The 23402-nt window shown below is 40.4% G+C and overlaps 1 protein-coding gene across 7 annotated transcripts; it reads right to left on the bottom strand.

Annotated features, from left to right (window-relative positions):
- Positions 1 to 196: 196 nt before the first annotated feature.
- On the bottom strand, positions 197 to 22970 carry ppp1r9ala (protein phosphatase 1 regulatory subunit 9A-like A). Of its 7 annotated transcripts, none has more exons than XM_032528913.1 (21): positions 22760 to 22947; positions 22176 to 22232; positions 20160 to 22102; positions 9980 to 10112; positions 9568 to 9688; positions 9055 to 9159; positions 8598 to 8733; positions 7632 to 7790; positions 7425 to 7478; positions 6710 to 6939; positions 6320 to 6416; positions 6097 to 6223; positions 5767 to 5918; positions 5014 to 5320; positions 4873 to 4930; positions 4709 to 4780; positions 4064 to 4265; positions 3534 to 3578; positions 2540 to 2656; positions 1654 to 1839; positions 1202 to 1412 (listed from the first exon to the last, which is right to left on the bottom strand). In XM_032528913.1, exons 3-21 carry the CDS (start codon positions 22062 to 22064, stop codon positions 1254 to 1256), a joined length of 4365 nt encoding a protein of 1454 aa, XP_032384804.1. In that variant the 5' UTR covers positions 22065 to 22102; positions 22176 to 22232; positions 22760 to 22947; the 3' UTR covers positions 1202 to 1253. The 7 variants fall into 7 exon arrangements, with proteins under 7 accessions (XP_032384807.1, XP_032384804.1, XP_032384805.1 ...); XM_032528914.1 differs by having other exon boundaries at positions 20160 to 22106; positions 22180 to 22232; XM_032528916.1 differs by having other exon boundaries at positions 197 to 1412; positions 20160 to 22232; positions 22760 to 22963.
- Positions 22971 to 23402: the final 432 nt, after the last annotated feature.

Raw genomic sequence — 23402 nt, 5'->3', positions numbered from 1 at the left:
TAATCCAGTATTGATTACTGAGGGACAAGACTATCTTATGTCAACAGATTAAGAGAACAGCCCTGCAATCAAAACTACCGCACTTAAAAATGTCCAGTTTCTTTAGTTGTTGGTCTGATGACTCATGACGCAATTATCTGGTGCTCAATGTAAATGCAACCTCAAAAAGGGGGAAGAACCCAATACAAACAACTCATAAGGTGAGAATTAGTTTATTGATGCTGTTATGTACAAAGAAATGTTACTCCGATTCAGAAAACATGATTTTTTTTGCAGTCCAACATGTCGTATTGTATACAGAACATGGAGTCGTGCGTGAGAAGGAGAAAGGAAGCACTTGGTTTGGCTGTGAACAACTCATTGTTCAGCTTCACAGCTACACACCACGCTGTGCTCCCGACTCACACAAGTCCTTGTCATAGATCCATCTGACCGTCTAATGGAGCAGTGAGGCGTACGTGTAGCAGACCTGCGTGCTGTGTGTATTTACATGGAGCATCATGGGACAATCTCAGCGACAGAGTCAGAGACAGCAGAAGCAGCATTCCCCTCGTCCCCACTTGATTTGTTTGTTGCTTTTCATTCAGCAAAAATAACAATCTAGCTATTCTACTTAGTAGAAAAATTTAGACAGTATAAAATGAACAATGGTATTTAAGTAAAAAAAAAAAGATATGCAGTTAATAAGCACATGTATAAAACATATTTATACATCTAAACCTTGTCACCCCTTGAAGCTTAAAAGACAAATAGTGCTTTTATCTGAACTGTACAAAATCGTTCACACAGAAGAGTTGTACATAGAAACAGGCCAGTTAGCAAAAATATAAAATGCTGAAAAAGCAGAATACATTTAACGTCCATAGGTAAATGTGTGCATGATCTGCAACAACTACATCAAATCTGAAAACAGACTTTAATGTAATTATAGCTTCTAAATTTTAGTGGTAAAAACATTATTGGTTTTTGGTCACATACCTAAAAAGAATTCCCCATCTTTCCGTTAAAATTACTTGAGCTGAAGTTTGTTAGAACTGTGATGAGAAAATAATCAGTATAAACATAAATCACAACTGGCACCTCAGTTGGTACAGGTTACGATCCTGGCAGCCATGTTTGGTGGTTGTTGGTAAAACTATGTGACATGAATGTCATGGCACCAAAAGTATAAAAATAATAAAAAAGGGTTGCTCAGGGTTTGGCCAGTGATGAACTTTATGAGCTGCATGAAATCAGAGAATAGAGCTGCTACCTCAGCAGACAGAGTCGGTACTGACTGGAAGTCTCTCGCTGCGTCGGACCTCCTTCTCTCTTTTCTCTCTCTGTTTCTCCAGCTTCTCCTGGGCCTTACGCATTTCCTTAAGCTTTTTCTTGATTGTTGAACGGTCACTCTGACTTGACACACCAAGTGCCTGATGTAAAAAAAGAGCACAGATTTAGGTCAAAAATAATAATGCAATCATATTCTGGCCACGAGGTGGCAGTAAAAGGCCCGCATGGCTTGACTAAATAATGGCTTACTTTGCAATTAAAGAGGCCATGTGTAAGTAAAAGAAAGTAAAAAATAAACATATTACCATCAATCTTAAACCATCATTCCTTAATATACAGGTAATTCTAAGTTAATTATCATCATGCTATTTTATTTTTTACCTTCAACTTGTCACTGTCCAAGAATAAGAGCTGCTGGCCATCCACTCCCTTAGCTGTGAATTCAGGCGTGTATTGGTCCATGTTCATGCCCATCAACCAGTGACAGACTTGTTGATTGGTCCATTCAGAGACTGGCCGGTTCTGCCAATGATACTCTTTTCCTGTAGCTGGTTCATCATCCAAAGTCTACACAAGACACAAATAATACAAATACGTATGTTTATTATTTCTGTAGGTGGAGAGATTGCAGAAAAGCAGTTCCACTCAGTGATGGTGCGAGGCTAATGGAACAAAATAAAAGTAAAGTAAAACCAATTATATATATAAACAACAAACAGAAATAACATGTAGTGAAAGTTCTGTTGAACAAAACTGTGTGCAGTGCACAAATTTCCCAAGCTAGCACCAAGAACACAAGTGGGCAATGACAGCAAAATACCAATAACATTCTCAGATGTGTGCGTCTTCCTACTCTATGTTTTACTAAGAGCGACTGAGACACTGGAGACTGTAATATCAGAGAATGAGGCTGCTGAAACACCACTGAGCAGGCAGCAGAGCAGGCAGCAGAGCAGTCAACAGTCTGTGGTCTACCAAGGGGGAAAAGAATATTAAGCACTGGTTGATGGTTTAACTGAGGTAAAAGTACAAACAAACTGTTAACATCACAGATGACTTAAGAAAAGCTAAGCCACAAGACTGGTTTTAACACAAAACAAAATAGCTTTACATACATGCATCTCTATTCTATTTCCTCTGCATTCACAATTTAATCTCAGCTATGAAAGGGGGGAGGCACAAAGACCATGCTTGAGAATGTCCCCTTTCAGCTGCATCAAGGCGTCTCACACAGCTTTTGTGACTGTGCAACAAGGAGAGCACTCACCTCGCTGGAAGAGAAGATTAAAGTGCGTGAGCGCCCAGACAGATTGGGTTCAGCAACTAACCCAGAGAAGTCTGAACTGGGACTGGCAGGGCTAGAATCATCTATGACTGAAAAACTCTGGAACAAGTGGAAACAAGGAACGCATTTACTAAAGCAACACATCACCAAACAAGAGTTCTTCACTTGGAGAAGCAAACATACAATACTACAGTTGTGAGGGAAGGGTAAGTGCCGTGCTGTTTCCATAATGACAGAAAGTATTATGGTTAATGATTGAAGCTATGATTAAAGTGACAGCAATCCAGGTTACCGATTTGAGCGATGAGTGACTGATCTTCAACATGTGAAAGGAAGGGAGAAGATCAAGGATCTACTATGTAGCACACAAAAAGATCAAGGTGATCAAAACTAATCCACCACCAAAACTACATCAACAACCTCTAGGCTACAACAACTAGCGATACTACTTCTACTAATTCAGGTATGGGGTAATGTTTTTCATTTAGTTGTGCTATTAGATTACCTATTTGATTCATCAAGTGATCTTTTTTAATGTGTTTCTTTTATTAATAAGTTTTCAGACACAAATGTGGGTCAAATTTGGAATCAGGGAAATATTACCCAGACCAGCAGGCTATTGCACCAGCTATGTGCAGGTTCATATCTAGTTTAATTTACATCTAGCATTAGAATAACACTCAAACAGGTGGCACAATAGTTAAAACGTAGCCGTTAGTGTTGACGTTACACACACACACACAAATTTTCAATCAAACTTCTGATTAGCTGGTGAAACAAGGCCAAGAAACTATTTTTGGCTTCATCCATTTCCTCTTATACACGCTACAAGGCTTTCTATTTGTGGACAAAAGGAAAATGATATCACATTAGTTTACCACATACCCAGTTAAAAAGAAATTATTCATAGGATGTTAGTAATGCTCTACTGTGACATTTAAAATCGAAAGGTAAAACAAAGATGCGTATACTGTACCAAATCTAATGAGCGACTGAATAAAGAGGACCAGGAGAGATTTGTCTGTTTAAAGGAAACACGGTTCAGTGAGATAAATGTCCAGGCAGCAAAGCACTGACAAAAAGTACCATACTGCCAAAACTTTTCCTTAATAATCATTTTCTTCAGCTTGTGTCTTCAACTCAATAAACAGCATTGTGGGAACACCAGCCCGACGCCTGTGTGACAGTTAGCCATGCGGTTCACTGGATGCATTTGATGTGTCACGATTTGCAAACTCATTGGAAAGCCACCTAACCCTTTCCTGCTAGCGCTCTCTAATGACGACACATATCTGGAAACCGCCAGCCATTAGGTTTTTACTAGTTTTACTCTTTCAATGAAGATTGAAATATAATATGAGAAGACAGACAAGGACTGTTCTGCAGAAGGCTGAGGGGATCAAGTGGGGACCCCTGATGATGGCATATCTCAATACTACTGTATATAACGTGCTGGATACTAATACTCTCTCTGTTTAATATTTATGTTCACGTAAAGTTACAAACCTTATTCTTGCGGTCCTGGCTTTGCTCACTGCTGGTCTCAGTTGCAGCATATGGTAGGCTGCTGCTGGAAGAGGAGGGCTCTCTGTCTTTGTCCCTGTCTTTGTCCCCAAACCAGGAGAAAGGCATACAGGTGGGGATGGAAGTCATTGAATCTGCAGGAGACAGGTTCCCTCCAGACTCCTCCAGTAACTCTGCTGATCCCCTGGATATTGGAGAAATAGGAAGATGTCTTACACATGTGACAGCATGACGTGTTGCAATTAAAATGCGGCAATAAGTACTGACCATCAGATTTAAGAGCGAAAACTATATTAAGATTCGGCAATAAGAAAGTAAAAAGCTGGTCTTGTTTAGCTCAATATTTACACCCACAGAGTAACAGATTCAGTAAATACGGCAGTTAAGGTCTTTATGGAGTTGAGCCATTTACCGTATTGTACCCAAGTCTTTGTTTGTGTAACGTTAGTTTTCATTAATATTACAGTTTAAAAAAATAATTTTTCCAATAATCTGTAGTTGTTACAATAACAGCAACATATGTAGCAATGAATTACCCCAAAAAATGTTTTACAAAACATGAAAAAGAACAACAGATCTTTGGAATATTTCTTACCTTTGAATTGATGAAAATACAGTTGAACGTACCTGCTGTCCAAAGATGATCTCATCGCCTCCTTGTCGTGTTTTTTTCCTTTGCCACCTGACTTCCGGAGGCCTCTGTTGATGACCAGTCAGTAACATTTTTTTTCATTAGTGCAAAAATTATGGTAAATTGGAGAGGAATGACAGTGATCACTATAGAGACTTACCCAAAGTCTGGAAATCGTCTTTTAGGTTTTCCTGCTGATGAGCCCTCATTTAGTTCCTCTGAAATGAAACGATAATCAGGTTCAGGAACAATGCAACAGAAAGTATTGCTATTGCAGCCATTACATTTTGGTCTTGCATACCTTTGCTCTTTCCTTTTGATTCCCTCTTCTTGACATTGTGCTTGAATCCAGAGGGGGAATTATGGAACGAGGTGTCTTTTGGAGGGGAAATAGAAGGACTTCCGCTGCTTTCAACACTGTCTCCCTGTGACAGTGACAAAGACAGGCTGCTGGAGAGCTCTGCCTTACTCCTGGATCCATCTTTAGTCTCTCCTGGATCATCTTTCTGTCCATTCCCAAGATAGCAGACAGGCACTGGGAGGGACAGGCTCTCTTGGATCGACCTCCTCCTCCTGGGAGATTCCTGCTCCTCCTCTTCTTCAGTTTCCTGAGGGGACAAAGCTTATTATTCACGGCTTATATTTATTTAAGGACAATGCAAGGAAGAGGGAATAAAGTTTTATTATAACAGAAAAAGCCACGCTTCAGTTCGTATTGGCTGAGTCATGTACAAACACAAATTTAAAAAGGTGCACTACTGTTTTGTTAAGGCAAAAAAGACACTCAATAGGTCCCCGACAGTACTTTAGATCAGCCGTTGAGTATCTTAGGGCAATTGTTTTTTTAGGGAAAGTGCTGCATAGCACAGCAATGAAGTTTTTCTGCATTTTGCTTTAAAATAGCAAGAAGACAGATTAGTCCCAAAATAAATGGCATCACAATTGTCAGCTAATGTCCCTTGCCTAACCTCTGGCATCAGGTGGCTGACTGTTCCATCCAAATACATGCTCATACAACATAGTAAGGTATCACTATCAGCTGTTCCTGACTGACCTGAGAGTGACTTGAAGCCACAGCGAGGCTCTCTTTCAGTTTGTTCCGGGATGGAGGCTGACGTTTGGCCTTCTGAGCCAGCAGGCCTTTTGCTCTGTGTGCACTGGTGTCCAAGCGCTCAGTCTCAGGGACCAGTTCACTCCAGCCTTGTTCTACACAGTAGAAAAAAACAAATACCAAATAAGTCATAAGACACTGTGAACATTTTAATTTATTTACCACGCACACAGGAGTTTATGATGTGTGCTTGTCAATGTTTTGCGGATCACACAAAGTGTGACATGTGTACTTCCATTTTAAATTCAATTTAATTCTTGTAACCCTTTGTACCTAGTAGCGAGTCAACAGATTGTGTGTTGGTGACTGGGTCTTGGACAATTAATCTCTTATCTGCTGCTGAGTCCAGACCACTCTGACGCTCCACATCTAAGGCCCCTCTGGACTCCAGGACAGCTATCTGTGGACAAAACAACATTTGAGCTTGTTTTAGTGTCTCTAGCAAGTCTGCTGTGGCGTACTGTATAAGCATTTATTTTTCCAGCTGGGGTCTTACCCTCTTCTGCAAGCTCTCCAGCTGCTCCCTGTAACACTTGTCTTTTTCATCTAGAATTCTTTTCAGCTCCTCCTCTTTCTTCACAAAGTCTATTTCTCTGGGGAGGAAACAAGGAAATGTGGTTTCCCATCAGTACTTGTAAACAGCTTGTAAACACATTCTATTTTTTGTAATTATCACAAAACAACTTATTTTAAAAATTACAAAATGGAAAATCAGAGCTTATACCTTGGTCTAACAATATTTAATATTGATGTAAAGTATTTTAGTTGTTCAACATTTTTTGATCTCAAATGGGTTGTGTGAATACATTTACATGAGTAAACCACTGAAGCTAACAACACTGAGCCCTCCAACAGTGCATGGTTGTGTAACTCCAGACAAACTCACTTCTGCTGGTAGTCCTTGAGCAGTTTTTTGGCCTTGTTGTACTTCTTCTCCAGGGTCTCATGCTGGGCCTGAGACTCAGCTAATTGTTCATTCACAGTCTTACACAGACCCTGGGCTTCCAGCCAGTAACTCTCCAACTTCAGGATTTTGTCGTTGCTATCCTCAATCTTTTGCTCCAGTGCAGACTCCCTGGCTTCCCACAATGACCTGTCCTCCTCAGATGCCCTTAGCTGTACAAAGATTGGGGCATGTTACTTATGTGGGCTAAATTAAATTTGCAGGTGGGCCACTGGCCTTGGACAGTCTTGTGGTGTTACTTGTGGTATTAAATATAAATTGTAAAGAACATTTCGTCTGGCCCTGATTTCCTGCATTAATATTTCACATCCTACAACATAATTTAAGTGTACAGCCTATCATGAGACTATCAAAGCTAATTTCTAATAAGGATCCTAGAAACACAAATCCAAAAACAAAAAGGTCCCATATATACAGTATAATTACTGATGGAACAAAACTAACTAATAAGTTTGTGAAAGTCTATTTTTGGTTTTCGTTTTAATGCAATGGTTAAATTATTAATTAATTCAAGTGAATAAGAAAACGACCAAACTTTTGACTGGTACTGTATGTATTTTTCTTGTGTGTTATGTGAATATGTTGAATATCTTAAACAAAAAAAAAATAAGAAAGGTGAATTTCATCTTCATCATACCTTTTCCTTTAGTTGACTTATTTCAGCTGCAGCAATGCTGTGCTTGAGCTGCAACTAAGGAACAAAAACGAGAAAACAAAAGATTTTGTTAAATATATTATTGTATGTTGTTAATAATTGTTTGTTGCCTACACAAAATACTGAAACTTATATATATATATATATATTCTAATCACACAAGACTGAAAGTCATGGTGTGGGTGATACCTCTTTGAGCTTGAAGACCATCTGAGAGCTGTCCATGTTGCTCGGCATAAATAAAGCCTCTGAATCAGGCAGCTGAAACAGCTCTACGTTCTGCCCTGGAGAGAAATTAGAGCATAGAATCCTCTCATCCACTCCGTCCTCCTCCTCATAGCGCTCCTCCTGAAATATGACATCACACATATTGCAAACACTGACACACCCTGTATGCCCAGGAACATGCTCAGCATGTGTCAACAACACTCCCAGTGGCATAGTCCACCATAGTCTGAAGGGAACATTGTAATCAATGCATCATAACCAAACATTGGTAGGCTGGTTCATGGGGAGACACTGCAGGAGTTACACATGCTACACATGTCTGTAACATGTCTGCAGCATCGAACACATTACATGAACAATATTCTCAGTGGATAACAAGTCTATAACACACCAACACCCAATTTGCATAACTACACAGCCACTCAAAATGGTGTCCACTTCCTCACTAAAAGTTATGCAACATTCTTTTTAAATCTTTGTCTGCTCCAGTAAATATCTGTCCAGTCTCTCTATGTAAAAAACAGGAGCTTGTGGCTGCTTAATTTTTATAACACAAACATTTCACAACTCTGGCAGACAGGCGACGGTTGACTAAACACATTCCAACAGAGCAGAATGGTGACACATGGCTTTCTCGCAGCCAGCTGCTCATTTCCTGGTTGAGCTGAGCGGGATTGGACTAGGCGTGGCAAAGGGGCTAATGCCGTGTTCGTGTTATGTCGGAGCAATCGCAATTACAAGTATCCAACTTGTAAATAGCCTTCACATCAACATCCAAATTGTAATTATGACTAGGAATCTTGGGTATTGGTTGTGCACTTAATAATGCAGTCATGTGGTTTTCAGGTTTTCAATTCCCATCCATCCCATATGACATGAACATAAGGTTGAGCAGCGACAGAGCTTTCTAATGAAGTCCTGACTCACCTCCTCTGTAGAGTGCTCATACGGGTCATCCAGGTGTTGTTGCTCTTGTTGTTGGTTCTTCTCCTGCTCTAGTGTCTCGCTTATGAGGCGGGCTACCTCACTTTGCGTCCCTGGCTTCTCCCGTCCAATCAGGAAGCTGTTTTTTAGAATGCAATGTGTTATTGGCCCATATAATGGAATTGTTTGCATGTTGCCTGAATATACCTCACTGTAGCTTCTGTCATGTCTTACTTAGCTATAGCCAAATGCAAATTTGGAGATGCAGTTTAGGCCCGACCACATCATGTGTGGGTGTTTCATTCAAAATCATTAACATGCCACAACACTTTGCCTATTTCTCTTAAACAAAAACAAAAAACTCATCCCGTTCCCCTCTGGATTTGCAGGAGATTGAAATACTGTTGACCACTTATTTGTAATTGTCAGAACAAATTGAGGAGATGGGCTTTGAGCTGACCTCACTGTGCCTTTAGTGTTCTTCAGGACTGTTGCAGCAAACAGTTGGGTGACACCCACCAGACTGATACCATCCACCTCCACTATCTGGTCATTCACTTGTATGCTAGAGACACAAACAATAGTAATTATAAGGAGAGATTTTCAAAGCATTTCCACAGAAGAGTTATGCACCACCTTCAGAATAGTAGTACAGGTTAAAAAAAGCAAAAAATACAGTAGCCAAAATGCAGCTGGCAATAAAGCAAATCTAAAAATTCCTGGGAAACAGAAGTATCAACTACATTTTTAGCTTCCTTGTCCAGTTATAAATACATCAGTTTGTTTGTCTTGTGTGTCACTGGGCCCTGAGGGATATGAGCAATTCCTAGAGTGTGACATTAAAAAACTGTTGTGGTGGTGCAGTGCATTGAGTGTGTACCATGTTTCTTTAATATACAAAACATTATCATGGATTTTTTGTAACAAGACTTAAATGTGGGATTGTGCAAAAGGTTTCAGGGCTTTAACTCACCGTCCGTCGTTCTCAGCCGCTCCTCGCTCTGTTATGGTTTTCACAAAAATGCCCAGCTTCTCAAGACCCTGGTCAGCTCCCACTCCCATTCCTATAATACTGATCCCAAGTCCATTGTCTCCTGAATGCAAAAAATATGTTAAAGTGTGATTAGAAAAAACTACAAACAAATAGGCTCAATTCCACATGCTAATGTTGTTGACACTCTGACATATAAAGATACAATAAAGAAAATGTATAAGGATTAAGAATAGTAACTACAATTTACAAGAATTTGTCACAGCACATACACACACATTTACATTTTGCTTCATGTGCAGCTAGGTGAAAAGAAGTTTCACCATTATAAAATGTTTCTCACTGGTTGGTTAGGACATGTAGGAAGGGACCTTCAGTGTTTTACTAAACTCACCTTTCTCAATCTCCACAGGGAACACATCCATCTTCTCCACTCTCTTCTCCAGCTCATACTCTGCAGATGCTGCGACTGGATCCACATCATCGTTGCGCCGATCATACTCCTCGTTGGAGAAGGTACTAAAGACCTGTGTTGGTCAAAATATCAAGTGCATAACTTCAGTATACCACCTTCTACTGTATGTCTTTACCAAGTAGTTAAGCATCAGACAGACTTATATGCAAATGATTTTCACTTTTGAATTCTTCATTATCTTCTCTTTGTCATGAATGACAATGCGTGGCACTTTTCACATATTAAATCTTGTTAGCTAAACAAAGACGTCTCTCCTTCAGTTTCTGTAGGTTCCTGTCTTGATCATTTGCTCTACCATTTTAGAGGCTTGTTCTCCATTGGTCATGATTCCATGAGTGTTGTCCAGCTCTCAGGTTTTATGTCAAAGTTTATGAGATCTCTGTTTAACACATCCTTGAAGAACCCATTTTTCATTTGAGAGAAATAGCATTGGGGAGGGAGAATTACACCCCATACTTTGGAACATTACTATTATTATTACTAAATGATCTTTAGTTATCTAACTGTAATGACTGCACTGTCAACTCTTGGGTGCTCTTTTGCGTCTTTAATGAAAGATTCATCAATTATATTTTTGAACAGATGTAAATCAAGTGTCAATGACACTAAAGCAGAAGATACATTCCCAAGACACTCATGAGAGTTTTATCAGTTTTAAGAAGTTGTTAACTTTGCAGGCAGAACCCGCAAAGCACTTGGTTGTGTCCCAGAGATCGTTTTCTGGTTGGAATTATAAAAATACATACACAGTACAGCCGAACACGAGCAGCGTGGAAAGTAGGACACAGCTGGGGAAGAGTTGAGCAGTGGATCTAGCAAAGATCAATGTTCGGAGGCGAGTTGTCAGCAGCACAAGGAAATATAATAAAGAGCAATACAAAGAAAAACATACTCCCTTACCCTTCAATCACCAGGCATTACCCAGCACTCAACACCAGCCTTAAGGGTTATTACATACAACATCACTAAGTGTTATTTACCTTGATCAGCACAGATAGTACCAAACAGAAATGGTATTTGTAATCCACTCAGAAAAACACTCACGGGGTCAAGCTAAAATGAGAATTACAATTTTCAGCATGAAATGGGATGGGAGGACCATGTGTAGGGACTCAGTTATTACTACAACGTAATAAGAGTAGATACAGTTCATGCGGTGTTGAGACAAAAATAGCACCACGGCTGCAGCAAACAATCATTTTGATCACTGATTATTCTGCCGATTCAACAAAAATACAGAAAATAGTGAAAAAATGTCAATGATTACTCGTTATCATTACTAGTTGTACTAGTTGTTGTAGCTCTAGTTAGGCTCTTGTGCATTGGATCTAACACAGTCCCAATAGAACAGGGAGAGAAGAACCAGAGAGCTCAATTATGAGAGACTAGTTTATAGATAGAAAGCATTGTTTAAAAAGTAAATTGGAGTTTGGCAGACATCATCACAGGCTAGCTCACTCCTGTTTTTTTTTTTTTACCTCATTAGCACCTCCACTGGAGTGGTAGTAGAATCAATCAGAAAATGGGCTAATGCCAGCCGAGCAGCACCGAAAGAGTAACCATGCAATCGCTTGAGTCTAATGTAATCAAGCGGTGTCTTGGTTCTCGGCAAGTTTGAGTTATTAACCAAGCCTTGTTTCTAGTGCATCTCAGATGACTTTGTTCATGGCAATTCACACATTATCGATGGGGAAGTACATCACATAAAAATACATGTCATGTTATCTTGGTAGTTATGTTAAGTTAAATGTTAGAGAAGTGAATGTTGCAGGCTGCATCGTAGGTAGTCACGAGGAGACCACACACCAGGCTACTGAACAAGACCGAATGTAAACGTGCAGCTGCTCAAGTTGGGTGTCTTACTGCTCATGCAGCTTAGATGATTGTGTACATAGAAATTCAAAGGCTCATTACCGATAGATATCACATAAAAATACACGTCATGTACACATTATCGTGGTAGTTATGTTAACTTAAATGTTTGTTACATGGTAGGTAGGCTGTCACGAGGAGACCACGCACCAGGCCACTGTATGAGACGTAACCATGCCTAATGCATGAGTCTATGTAATCAAACAGGTGTGTAGGTTCTCCGCAAGTTAGAGTTATTGACAGATCCCAGAAGGCTTTATGCCTTGTGCACCCAGAGTGGTACTACCATGACATAGAGAGTGCAACCCAGGTTGTGGTTAATACATTTAAAAACAATAAATTTGGAAAAAACAATTGGTGACAAATAGATTGGATTACAGGACTGATTGAGACATTTGCCATGAGTACCGGTATATACAGTATGTCATAATCAAGTAGGCCTAAACAATTCTAATCTGGGCAACAGAGTCTGAGGTCTTGATACTGCAGTGTGTCAAGACTTGGGAAATCAAACACTCTCCATTTCCCTCTGCCTGTCTGTCTCCTCACTATGTAGCCTTTGTATATCAGCCCAAAAGAGTGCAGATAGTAAAGTTACAGAATGCCTCACTGAGCACTCTGTTCAAATTGTTAGTGAATCACTAAATTCTATTCTATTTCTGTCCTACAACATCCTGACTTTTAAGCACATTTATCCAAGTGGAATCATATTGTGTTATCTTGGAAACAATATGTGCATGTACTGATTTGGTACACCTACAGGTACCTCTCTCCTGTTGCCTCCCAAACCAAATTAAAGAAGATTAAAAACTTTAGGATTATGCACACTCCTGTAGCTGTGGTACAGGCAGGAATGTTATTCATGGGGCCTCGACCCTCCATCAACTCAAGGGAGTCCACCTCTGACTAAATCCTCGTCCGTCCTTACTTATTGCCATAGGTGTATATTCTATGACCCATATATTGTGGTAGATGTGCGTTATCTTTATCACACAAAGGCGAGGTCAGTGTACATAGCACTAAGGAACACTGAAAACACTTTTTAAAAACCAACCTGCGACTTTTTTTCCTGCTTGCCTCTTGAGACTTATTTTGCATGAACAACAAGGTTGAAAGCACTTCTAGAAATAGGACAGACAAAGCTTATTAACTTCTAATTCATTTAGATAAAAAGGAATTCACAGAACAGAGCAGACAGAAATTTCATTAAGGATGAAAGCTGCTTTTTAGTTTATACTTTGGAGACTTTTGTAATTAAGGGTTGAAAATGTAGATTAATATAATATGGCTTTGTTCACAAGTCTTAATGCTTAATTCTGGTTTTTTTTTGCTCAGATCCGATTTTTGATTGTTTATAATTAATTTTTGATTTTGTTTGGTTGTTCACATTCACTTTTAAAATGTGGCCTATATCAGATTCCAGTGCGAACTGTTTGCGGTTACACTAATGACATCAGATGCAGCACGTTGTTACACTAAAGTTACGGAGGTTATGGAGGAAGTAAGCATTTTCGCGTTTGTTTCAAAATTTTAATGTAACTGTGCAATGGCAGCGATAACATTAATGAGCAGGTGCTCATTAATGGGAAAAGAATGAAGGAGAATAACGAAGAGAAAGAGTTGCAAGGTTATGACTGCAAATTCATTACAGCGGTCTGTCCGCAGCAGGCCTCCACCAGAGTTTTTTTTCTGGCTTCGCCCTGCCCAGGCATAGTTCACCATTTTTTGGGTCTTATCAAACACTCTCCACCTCCCTAACCCTAACCCTCACTTTCATGGACCACATGTGGAAGTGGCCTCAATCTGATTTGGATATAATCAGATTTGGGCTCAATTTGAGGATTCACACCACTTCTGACTTTTGCCTGCAGTCTGAACATAGCCTTTAGGGAGCATCACTGCACCCTTTGCCCCGGCATTAGCTGAGCAGTAGCAGTCAGCTTGGCTTCTCCCCCCTTCATCCCCACGACTCCAAAATCGGACTTTCCTGTTGCCATAGACTACCAGGCCTTCTTCAAAAAATGTTTTGCTCTTTGCTGAAACCTAAATCACTCAACCACTGTTTTCTCTGAAATAAAGACAGAAATCAATCTCTTTATTTGCCTCTCCCTCACAAACAAGCCTTACATACAGCTCACTATTATCACTTTATCTAGTTATCAGACAAAACCAGTGTGACTTTCCTTTATTGTTCAGCACGAGCCCAGTCCACCATCAACTTAAACCAAAACATTGAACTAATGATGATCGGGCAGACTGACCCCAACTATAAGAGACCAAAGAAGAACTAACAATTTATCCACAAGTTCATACAGAACAAGGGATTAACATGCTCTTTTAATGCCAATGTCTCCCCCTAAAGTATTACTGCGGTCATTGAGGTTTTGATGTGGGTCAACTGGCAGCTAGGCCATCTTCATATTTTTATCCATCTTCAACAACTGCAGTGGTCTGTCCTCTCTACGTGTGCTCACATGCAAATATGTGCCACATACCCACACCCTAACTGAAACCCTTCCCATCTTTCCCTTATTCCCCTCCCTAAAACAGAATACCAATGTGGGAAATGAGTCAGCAGCTGCAAGGAAAGGCAATTCAAAGAAATCTCTTGCCAGTGCAAAACGAGGGCTGGCCACTGGATTGGGGAGCTCCTAATGTAAGCAATGCGCTGGCCTACAAAAAGACAACAAATCAAAACATGCTGTGCGAGCGAGCTGGGGCAGGGGTGGCGGTCTGGCGCAGATCATAGAGTAATTAGGGAAGAAGGCATGGGGCCCAATTTTAGATCCGGTGTCAACTTACCGGAATGTAGTTTAGTACTTCATGTATGCATGCCCTTCACAATCATAAACTGTAACTGAACCCACAATGGTTATGTTTTATGTGTTAATATAGCCTACAGCAGGAGGAGGTAAAGTCCGAGAAGAGCACCATAATGGAATCATATATTTACAAAGGACTGCAAACAAAAACAGGTTGAACAGCTGCAAGCGTTGCTGAAAACTTTAACACACAATTATTGTTAACTTTGTAAAAACACACAGCATCTACTAATGTGTATGTTTGTAATCAACGCATAATGAAAGAGTTTAAGGCAATCACAATCAGCCCAAAACTCATCCCATGCCAAGTTGTTTAATGAACAGTATTGAGCTGACTCCATTAGTATTCCACCCTGTTTCGTCGGATAGTCACCCACTTGCCCAGGTGGCTGGGAGGAACTCACAATACCACAAGGGGAGGGCCTGTCTGCCGGTTGAATGAGGGTGGAGTCTTGTCAGACACATTCCTCTGGCCAGCAGAAGACCTATCACAGATCGGAAATGGAAAGCATAACACTATGGGATGGGTTGGCAACAGAGGCCAGAGTCCAAATGTGGAGTATGCCCTTTTTTGCTTTTCACTGATCACATGAAACACAGATAGAGTAGAGGATTCTGTTGTGCTGTAATCAAATTTCAACTTTCCAGCAATTTGTAAAGAATAGGGGTGGGGGAAAATATTAGTCTACACAATCATTTTGATTTTAACCCTCCATGATTCTCATTTGATTCACAAATGCGAAAAATACACTTCTGTATGTTCTTGATAGTTAAAGCTTTAACTTTTTGATATTAATGAACGTCCGTTACATTCAAGCCATTGCAAAATTTGTTGCTACAAAGCTAATCAAGACTATCAGCTCCACACAATTCTCTTTGTATTTCTCAGTATGGCTATGTTCAGAAGATTGAAGATCCTGGTTTTATTCCTTTCTATTATGGTAAACTGGTCTTTGACTCCTGTTCTTTTGTGCAACATCACACACAAAGCCCAAGGCAACCAAGATAAAAATGCCTACAGCAAGGGGAGTTAATCATTCAAAAACTCCAGAAACAACGCACTATAGTTTTAATTGAATACTTTCAGTTGCAATTAACTTTACGATCATTTACCACACCCTGTGTGTTCAAGAAGGCACAATGCTAGTGGTACTTCCTGTGAATTTGCGACGGTGGGGCAAAGCAGCAGGTGCAAATCCTGGTTTTAGTCCTTTTTATTATGGTAAACTGGTTTTTGACTCCTGTTCCAATGTGCGACACAAAACCCAAGACAGGCCAGATAAAACGCCTACAGCGGGAAGAGTGAATCATTCAAAAACTCTGGGCTTTTTCCCAAACTATAGGTTAAAGCGAATTGCAGTTTATGCCAACCTGTAAACTGCTAACAAAATGTGATCAATGGTTAAAAGGTCTCACTGGCTAGGGACATGCCTAGACATACTATCACAGGTCTGGTTTTATTTGCAGTTATGGAGGAAACAACCTCCTCACTAACACCAAATAGGTATACTGCTCATACAGCCAGAGGGTAGCTCAAACTTATATACTGACACAGCAGCAATGGGATTGCAGCATTTCTATGCCCTAATAAAGTGGGAGTCTGTATTATAGTACATGAAGAAAAATCATTTCACAAAGCCTAATGTATAAAATTATTGCAGTAATTTTTCAACACCATGCAGTAATTCTAGCTATTTTCTTTCTAACATTGCACATTGTGAATATTTTTATCACAATGCAAATGCATACAAAGTACTTTCATTGCATTTAACAACCATAAACATCCAATATTTGGCTTGACACAAGACTTATTATTGAAACTGTGTGCACTAATCTTGACTGCCTGATAAAGTCCTCTTCAACCAAGGTTTGTTTTTCAACCCTGATAAGGGTGATACATGTTGAAACTGCACATCTCCTTTAATTCACAAAAAGGACCTTTCTTCCACACAGGACACCACCTCTGTCAAGAAGACTCAAGTTACATGGGGACCTTATCCCGTTGTGAGCCAGAAGCACAAAGCACTTCCTCTCTCCTTGTTAGCTACAACTCAAGTGTGCCCGATCCCAGCGCCAGCTATGACTAGCAGACTGTGGAGAATGATGCAGTGCTAGTGGGAGGCCTTTGTTAGCCAGGCTACAGGTAGAAAGGTTGACGGATCTATATTGGTGTGACTTAATTGGCTAACACGCACGCATACCATGTAACCCTGACCCCATAGTTTTCATCCAAGGGCCGGTCACTGTTTTGACAAATCTCAAATTCTTTATCTCAAATACTTATTTCCAGCATGTTCATTGCATGCACTTATTCATGCAGTTATATAACAAGCTAAATGGAAACCTAAAAGAATGCTTGGACCTTTTTGGACTTGCTACTTGTCTTTACCTTACACTTGTTCATTTGTTGTTGCATACCGATTTATCTTTTGCTTTACCCTGGGGGTCATTATAGGCGCTCTCACAGCCTGGAGGTTAAAATAGGGACTGGGGAAAAAGCTGTCTGAATTCTTTGAACATAGTGCATACCAACTAATATTTAGTATTAATGGCTTACTACAACATACTATTAGTCCATCCACAATGCAGGTTTTTGTAATGGGAATGGCAAGGTACAAGGATTATGGACAGTTTGACCATTCCAGTAGATCTTAAACAAGAAGATCAATCACTTAATCAACAGATTATATATCTGCAACTACTTTAATGATCAATTAATTTATGAATGTTGAACATTTCCTAGTTCTAACTTCTTGGCAATTAACATTTTGCTGCTTTCCTATGTGTTAGCGAACTGAATGAATTTGGGTTCAACATAGTTAGTTGGTTGGACAACTTAAAGCTGTTACCTTGGCCTTTAGTACATTTTAATGCAATTTTCTGACATTTTATGAACCAAATGATTCATCAGTTAATTGTGAAAAGAAAATCGTCAGATTAGGTCATTTAATAATGTTAATAATAATAATAATAATAATAATAATAATAATAATAATGTTGGTTGCAGCCCTACATTCCCATTGCTATACAAGGTATTGATTATTCAAATACATTATGTAAACCTGGTACAGCGTCTTTCCTTCAGTCTCAGGGTTATGAGCAGTATGTGAACTGCAACAGAGAGGTGACACAGTCTAGCATATTGTTGTGAACTATAAAGCTGTGTTCATCTCTGTCATAGCGCCACTTTGGCCAGAGGAGGCACACTGTTGTTTGTTGTGACTTCAGGTCAGCTTCTGGTCCCCTCTCCCAGAACCAGTATGGCCGGGGGGGGGGGGTCCACACCCTGCGATAACAGGCCTGGATAAACACTGAGCTATGTGGAATGCACTGAAGTGATTTGTTTTTCCCTAATTTAGCAAAATGTTACCCATGGTGATTGTTTGAATAGATTGTAAAACATATTCACGTCACTTTAATCACAACTCTTGAAAAAGCACTGGCACCGTTTATAAAACATGATGTGTGGCAATTCAAAAAGAGATTACATCAGCTGGAGTACAAAACTGTTAAGCTTGAAGATATAGGCTGTACGTACTATGGATATTATGATATGAGACTACAGGGAATTTTGTATTACAAAATTACAGTTTGATCCTGTGTTTCTCCAGATGTCAAGCTCTGTCAGTAGGGAGTTGGGTTGGGAACAGGAGGGTCGCTGGTTCAAGTCCCCATATGGACCAAAGTATGGTGGTGGACTAATAGCTGGAGAGGTGCCAGTTCACCTCTTGGGCACGGCCATAGTGCTCTTGAGCAAGGCACCGAACCCCCAACTGCTCGGGGCGCTTTTCCATGGGCAGCCCCCTCACTCTGACATCTCTCTATTTAGTGCATGTATAGGTACTGAGCATGTGTGTGTAATTCAGGCCTGAGTGTTATGTGTGTAATAACAACAGAGTGAAAACATTGTCACATTGTAATTAATAAAGTATACATTATTATTATTAAAAAATATTATTAAAAGATGTGATTTATTGGTGATGCTAATTGTACACAGATCATTTGGAAAATCCCTAGCCAAGATTAGATACTAGCACCAGCAGTCATTTTCCAAAACTGCCAAAGTCAAAAATGGTTGACTTAATGTAAATTAGTAATAGCCCCTATACTAACATGATATATAAAAACCCAACTCTACAAACCTAACTGTAGGACTTCTATCCTCAATGAAGAGATATTAAACGTATCCCTACAAGCCACTATGACAACATGACGGAATTCAGAGAAAATAAACAGAATGTCCCTTTCTGCTTTTCACAAAAGATTCATTACATGTCATTTAGCGGACGCTTTTATCCAAAGCGACTTACAATTGCTACATATGTCAAAGGCTGAACGCCTCTGGAGCAACTATGGGTAAAGTGTCTTGCTCTTGTCATATGTATCCTGAGATTCATATTCTTACAAATTAATGGATAGTAAAAATCTGGAATTCCGCAACTGTAATAAGATAAAATAGCTTGGTCTGTAAAAGAGATCATATGGGTGAATAAAATCCCTGAATTCCTCAAATACATGTTGGAGAGAAGTGAAAAGTCCCTCATGAGAGCAACACATGATTTACTTAGAGAGGGGAACGACTCTAAATTAGTAAAAGATAGCCATGCAGTGCAGTTACTCAGGGGTGGCAATGGCTTTTTACTCTTCAGTCTAAAGTTCACATGTATCTACCTCAATTCTGCCTTCTTTTAGTTGTATTCTTCTATATTATAGAGCTGCAAAGATGAATTGATTAGTTGTCAACTTAAATTAATCGCCAACTATTTTGATAATCGATTAGTCGGTTTGAGTAATTTTTTAAGACTAAATAAAAATTCATTGATTCCAGCTTCTTAAATGTGAATATTTTATAGTTTCTTCACTCCTCTGTGACAGTAAACTGAATATCTTTGAGTTGTGAACAAAAGACATTTGAGGTAGTCATCGCAGGCTTTGGGAAACACTGATCCACATTTTCAACATTTGACAACAACAACAAACAACTAATCGAGAAAATATTCAACAGATTACAGATTGACTATGAAAATAATCGTTAGTTGCAGCCCTTCTGTATTCCTTTTCTCCCTCCTGATCTCTTTGCATTGGTTAATGCACCAGGTGATGAGGTCATCAAACTACCTGCCTCCTTGGTCACAAGGATTAAATAAACTATAGTTTACATTTTCTGAACTGGGATGACGATACACAGTGCAGTGCAGCAGCTGTGACGTCAACATGCCCAACAAAATTGTTAATTCTCAGTCTCCGCTAATTTGTCTTGTGTCTGCGGGAAAACACCTAGGTCAGGTTGCTGAATCAGTGAGACGGTGGTTTATAATGAGGGTGCTGTGCAATGTGTTTTTAGGTACTTGAGTTAAGCAGCAACACCACAGCCAGATGTAAACAACACAACAAAAAATACTAACCTGAATGGAGTCTGTGGAAAACTTGATTTTCCTCTTTGGGGGAGGGTCCTCCTCATCCGACAGACCAGTGGTCTCGTAACAGTCATCATAATCCATATACATTTGTTCTTCCTCCTCTTCATCTTCCTCCTCCTCTTCCCTGAGGACCTGGTCTACATCTCTGTCATCCACAAATGCTGCATTCTCAATACCGTACACTATTGGTGAGGCTCTATGTCTCACCTGCTCCTCCAACTCACTCTCCTCCTCTGCTACCTCATCATCTTCCTCACAATTACCATTACCATCTTGATTCACAACTAAACTGTCCTCCTGTCTCACCCGTTTCAACCCAAATCGCTTGTTGTCCTCCAAGACTCTAGCTTCATCCACAATTTCCGCTATCCTTTGTATCTCTTTTGAGGAATCTCTTGTTAAGACATGATGAGCAGGGTTGTAGTTGTGTTTTTCTGGTGGAGAGGTTCTTTTCAGGTCTGTTAGTTGGTTGTCTTTGTGGCTTTTCACCCTCTGTTCCTCAAACACATTATCTTCAATGTTCTCATCATCATTCTCCTCACTCTCTGAAGACTCATTCTGAACTACTACTAGTTCTGCTCGTACCATGCCCAACCCTCTGGAGTCCAGTGAGGAGGTCTGGCTGGATGGTTTGTCCCTGGTAGATCTATGTACCACGCTATCATTACTCCCAGATAGATCTGGGTATTTAGCCCTGTTGGTGTTCTGAAACCCAGCAGCTGATGGAACAGGCTGCTTCACATCCCCTGGGGGTGGACTATGTGGCTTGCCTTCATCCCCACCAACAGATGTCCTACTAAATCCATCACTGGATGACGAGGAGTATTTGTAGCCATGGCTAACTGGGGTTGTTTGCTCTGGCGAGAGGGGTTTGTGAATGGCATCAGTTGTTGGAGAATTAGATTTGTATGCTGCATTGGTAACTGGAAATGTTGGTTTAATACTTGACCCCAACATTATTGGTTTGTTAATAACACACGCCGTCTGGAATGTATTTTTGTTAGTGGCATCAATCACAGGGGTAGAGTTAGTGGCAACTTTAACAGGAGAAGTAGATGTGTGTAAGTTGTCACTTGTTGGGGAGGAAGGCAGTAAGGGTTCAGTGGTACTTTGTTGTTTAGCGGACACAATTCCTCCGATTCCAACAGCTGTGTTGTTGTCTTCTGAGTCATTTTCTGCCATGCAATTCTCCAACTTTTTGAACATGGGTCCTGAATTCAGTGACACTCTAGACACATGCTTTTTCTCACTATCAGCCTTCTCATCCAGTTGACATTTAAATGTTGATGTAGGAGTTTGCTCTGATTTGACAGTGGTCTCAGAGGATCCTGATACTCTTCTTGAGCTTTTCCCCTCATCAGAGGAACTTCCGAGGGACAAACGATTTACTACTCTGTTTGGAGACTGTTTTTCAGCTGCAGGCTGCTCTTTGATGCCCCTTTCAAAGAGTTTTCTGGTCACGGAAAACTTCTCTGCCAAAGCCACTTTGTCAATCTCAACATCTTCCCCCTTGGGTGTTTTATCTAAATTGTGTGATTCTGGGCTTGTGGCACTGCTGAGGTTAACTCTGTGAGTATTGACTGGTAATTGCAGCTTTGGTGGGGACACTGGGGACAAATCAGGCTTTAAAGTCACTTTGCCCTCTTGGCACTCCTGCTGCTGACCATCCATCTGCAGGAATATGTTCTTTATCTTGTTTACTCTGGTCCCAAAAGGTCTACCCCTGGAGTCTTCCCGGGTGTCACTGGAACCATTTGCATAGGAGTCGCCGTCGGATTTTGACCCATCAAAAGAGCACTTAATGGCGTGGAAGTCAGACTTGTATGCATTTCTGTGAGGGGATGCGCTCCTCAGGGTCCTATCGCCTCCTTTGCTTTCCGCTTTGATCATTTTGGCTTTTGTTTGTGATTGCAGCCCTATTAGATATGACGGTTTGAAGAGACTGATGCGTTTTGTTGGTTAACTATTATTATCCCTCAACTTCACGCAAGCGCCATTGGCCCGTCGGAGCTTATTTGGAGCATAGTTGTCTCAACTAAACACTCACAGCGAAGTCATCTAAGGAAAAATGGATAGTAAAATACGTTAATACAGAGATCAGATACGACCATTTTAACATGGCTTAGCTACGTAAGTTATTTAAAATGAGTTGATACATAATTATATATTGCTGTATGCAAACCAAAACAGCCTGAAAAAGTAAGTTAGAACATGAAAATGAATGTTAACTGTTAGTGAGTTAGCTAGAAGGTAGCGTTTCTATGCATTCGATGGTTGTCTGCCGTTAACGTTAGCTGACGTTAAACCAAAATTGTTTTGAATTGGAAGTAACTTTATCCAGCTATGTAGGCCTACTTTAATGTACTAATTTCAATCGGTTAAACGTTGTTAGTGTGGTAAGTAACGGTACATCCCAGATAAAAAGGCGAAACAAAGTTGAACTTAGTGGGCCAACAGTTCAACACAGCCCCGACGTTACTGCCTCAGTCTGAACAATTCATTGTGGCATTTTAAGTAGCCTACGAGCCGTCGAAAATGTTAACTCCGGCTCTGCACAAAACACGGGACAAAAGTAAACAACTTACCACCTAATTGCTTCATCGTGTTAGGCGCCGAAAGATAACCTACAATGTCCCTGTTTTTCAGTATCAAACTTGTCCCTTCTTCTTGCTCACCGCCATCATTCCCCGCTCCAGCAGCGTTTTCCTGCCTCCTCCTTGTTGCACTTCCAGACCTGTCCTGTCGCGGGAAGCGCGCGCACACGAGTCTGTCTTTGCCGCGCGCCCCGCTGCCGACGAGAACACAGAGAATCGGGGGCGCGCACACATTCCAGGACTGTAACCTATGACTGTGTAACCCACCACCTCGCTCCACCCTCACCGCCCCTTTTCCTCCACAGCACAGACACATGAGGAATTGAAGGAGAGAGGCGTGGGAAAGAGCGTAGAGCTCACGGCTTCACTCTGCACGGGTACCAGTCAACACCTGGACTACAAAAACTAGAGTTCATTTACGTTGTGCATGTATTACAACCAGGTCTGTAAAAGGTGCACAGTAGACATAGGGCTTTCCTTAAAACTCCCCCCTAGTCTATGCACTGTTTTGACTGAGAGATTAATATTATGATATATTTAAATTAATGAGACACTGATCTTACAAGTCACAAGGAGTACTATACTCTCAATATACAACACTTAAAGTTGCATAATGTCTTCTTTGGCTACAGCT

The sequence above is a fragment of the Etheostoma spectabile genome, chromosome 11 (assembly GCF_008692095.1).
Source record: "Etheostoma spectabile isolate EspeVRDwgs_2016 chromosome 11, UIUC_Espe_1.0, whole genome shotgun sequence".
Lineage (NCBI taxonomy): Eukaryota > Metazoa > Chordata > Actinopteri > Perciformes > Percidae > Etheostoma > Etheostoma spectabile.
This window is presented reverse-complemented; position numbering and strand designations above follow the sequence as displayed.

What these genes read in the sequence shown, in the direction of transcription:
- ppp1r9ala (XM_032528915.1), bottom strand. Translation starts at nt 22,064, where the DNA reads ATGATCAAAGCGGAAAGCAAAGGAGGCGATAGGACCCTGAGGAGCGCA. An exon ending in TTTCCACAGACTCCATTCAG is followed by an intron (nt 10,113 to 20,159) that starts GTTAGTATTTTT and finishes TGACCAACACAG; the next exon opens with GTCTTTAGTACCTTCTCCAA. An exon ending in TGGACAGTGACAAGTTGAAG is followed by an intron (nt 1,413 to 1,653) that starts GTAAAAAATAAA and finishes TTTTTACATCAG; the next exon opens with GCACTTGGTGTGTCAAGTCA.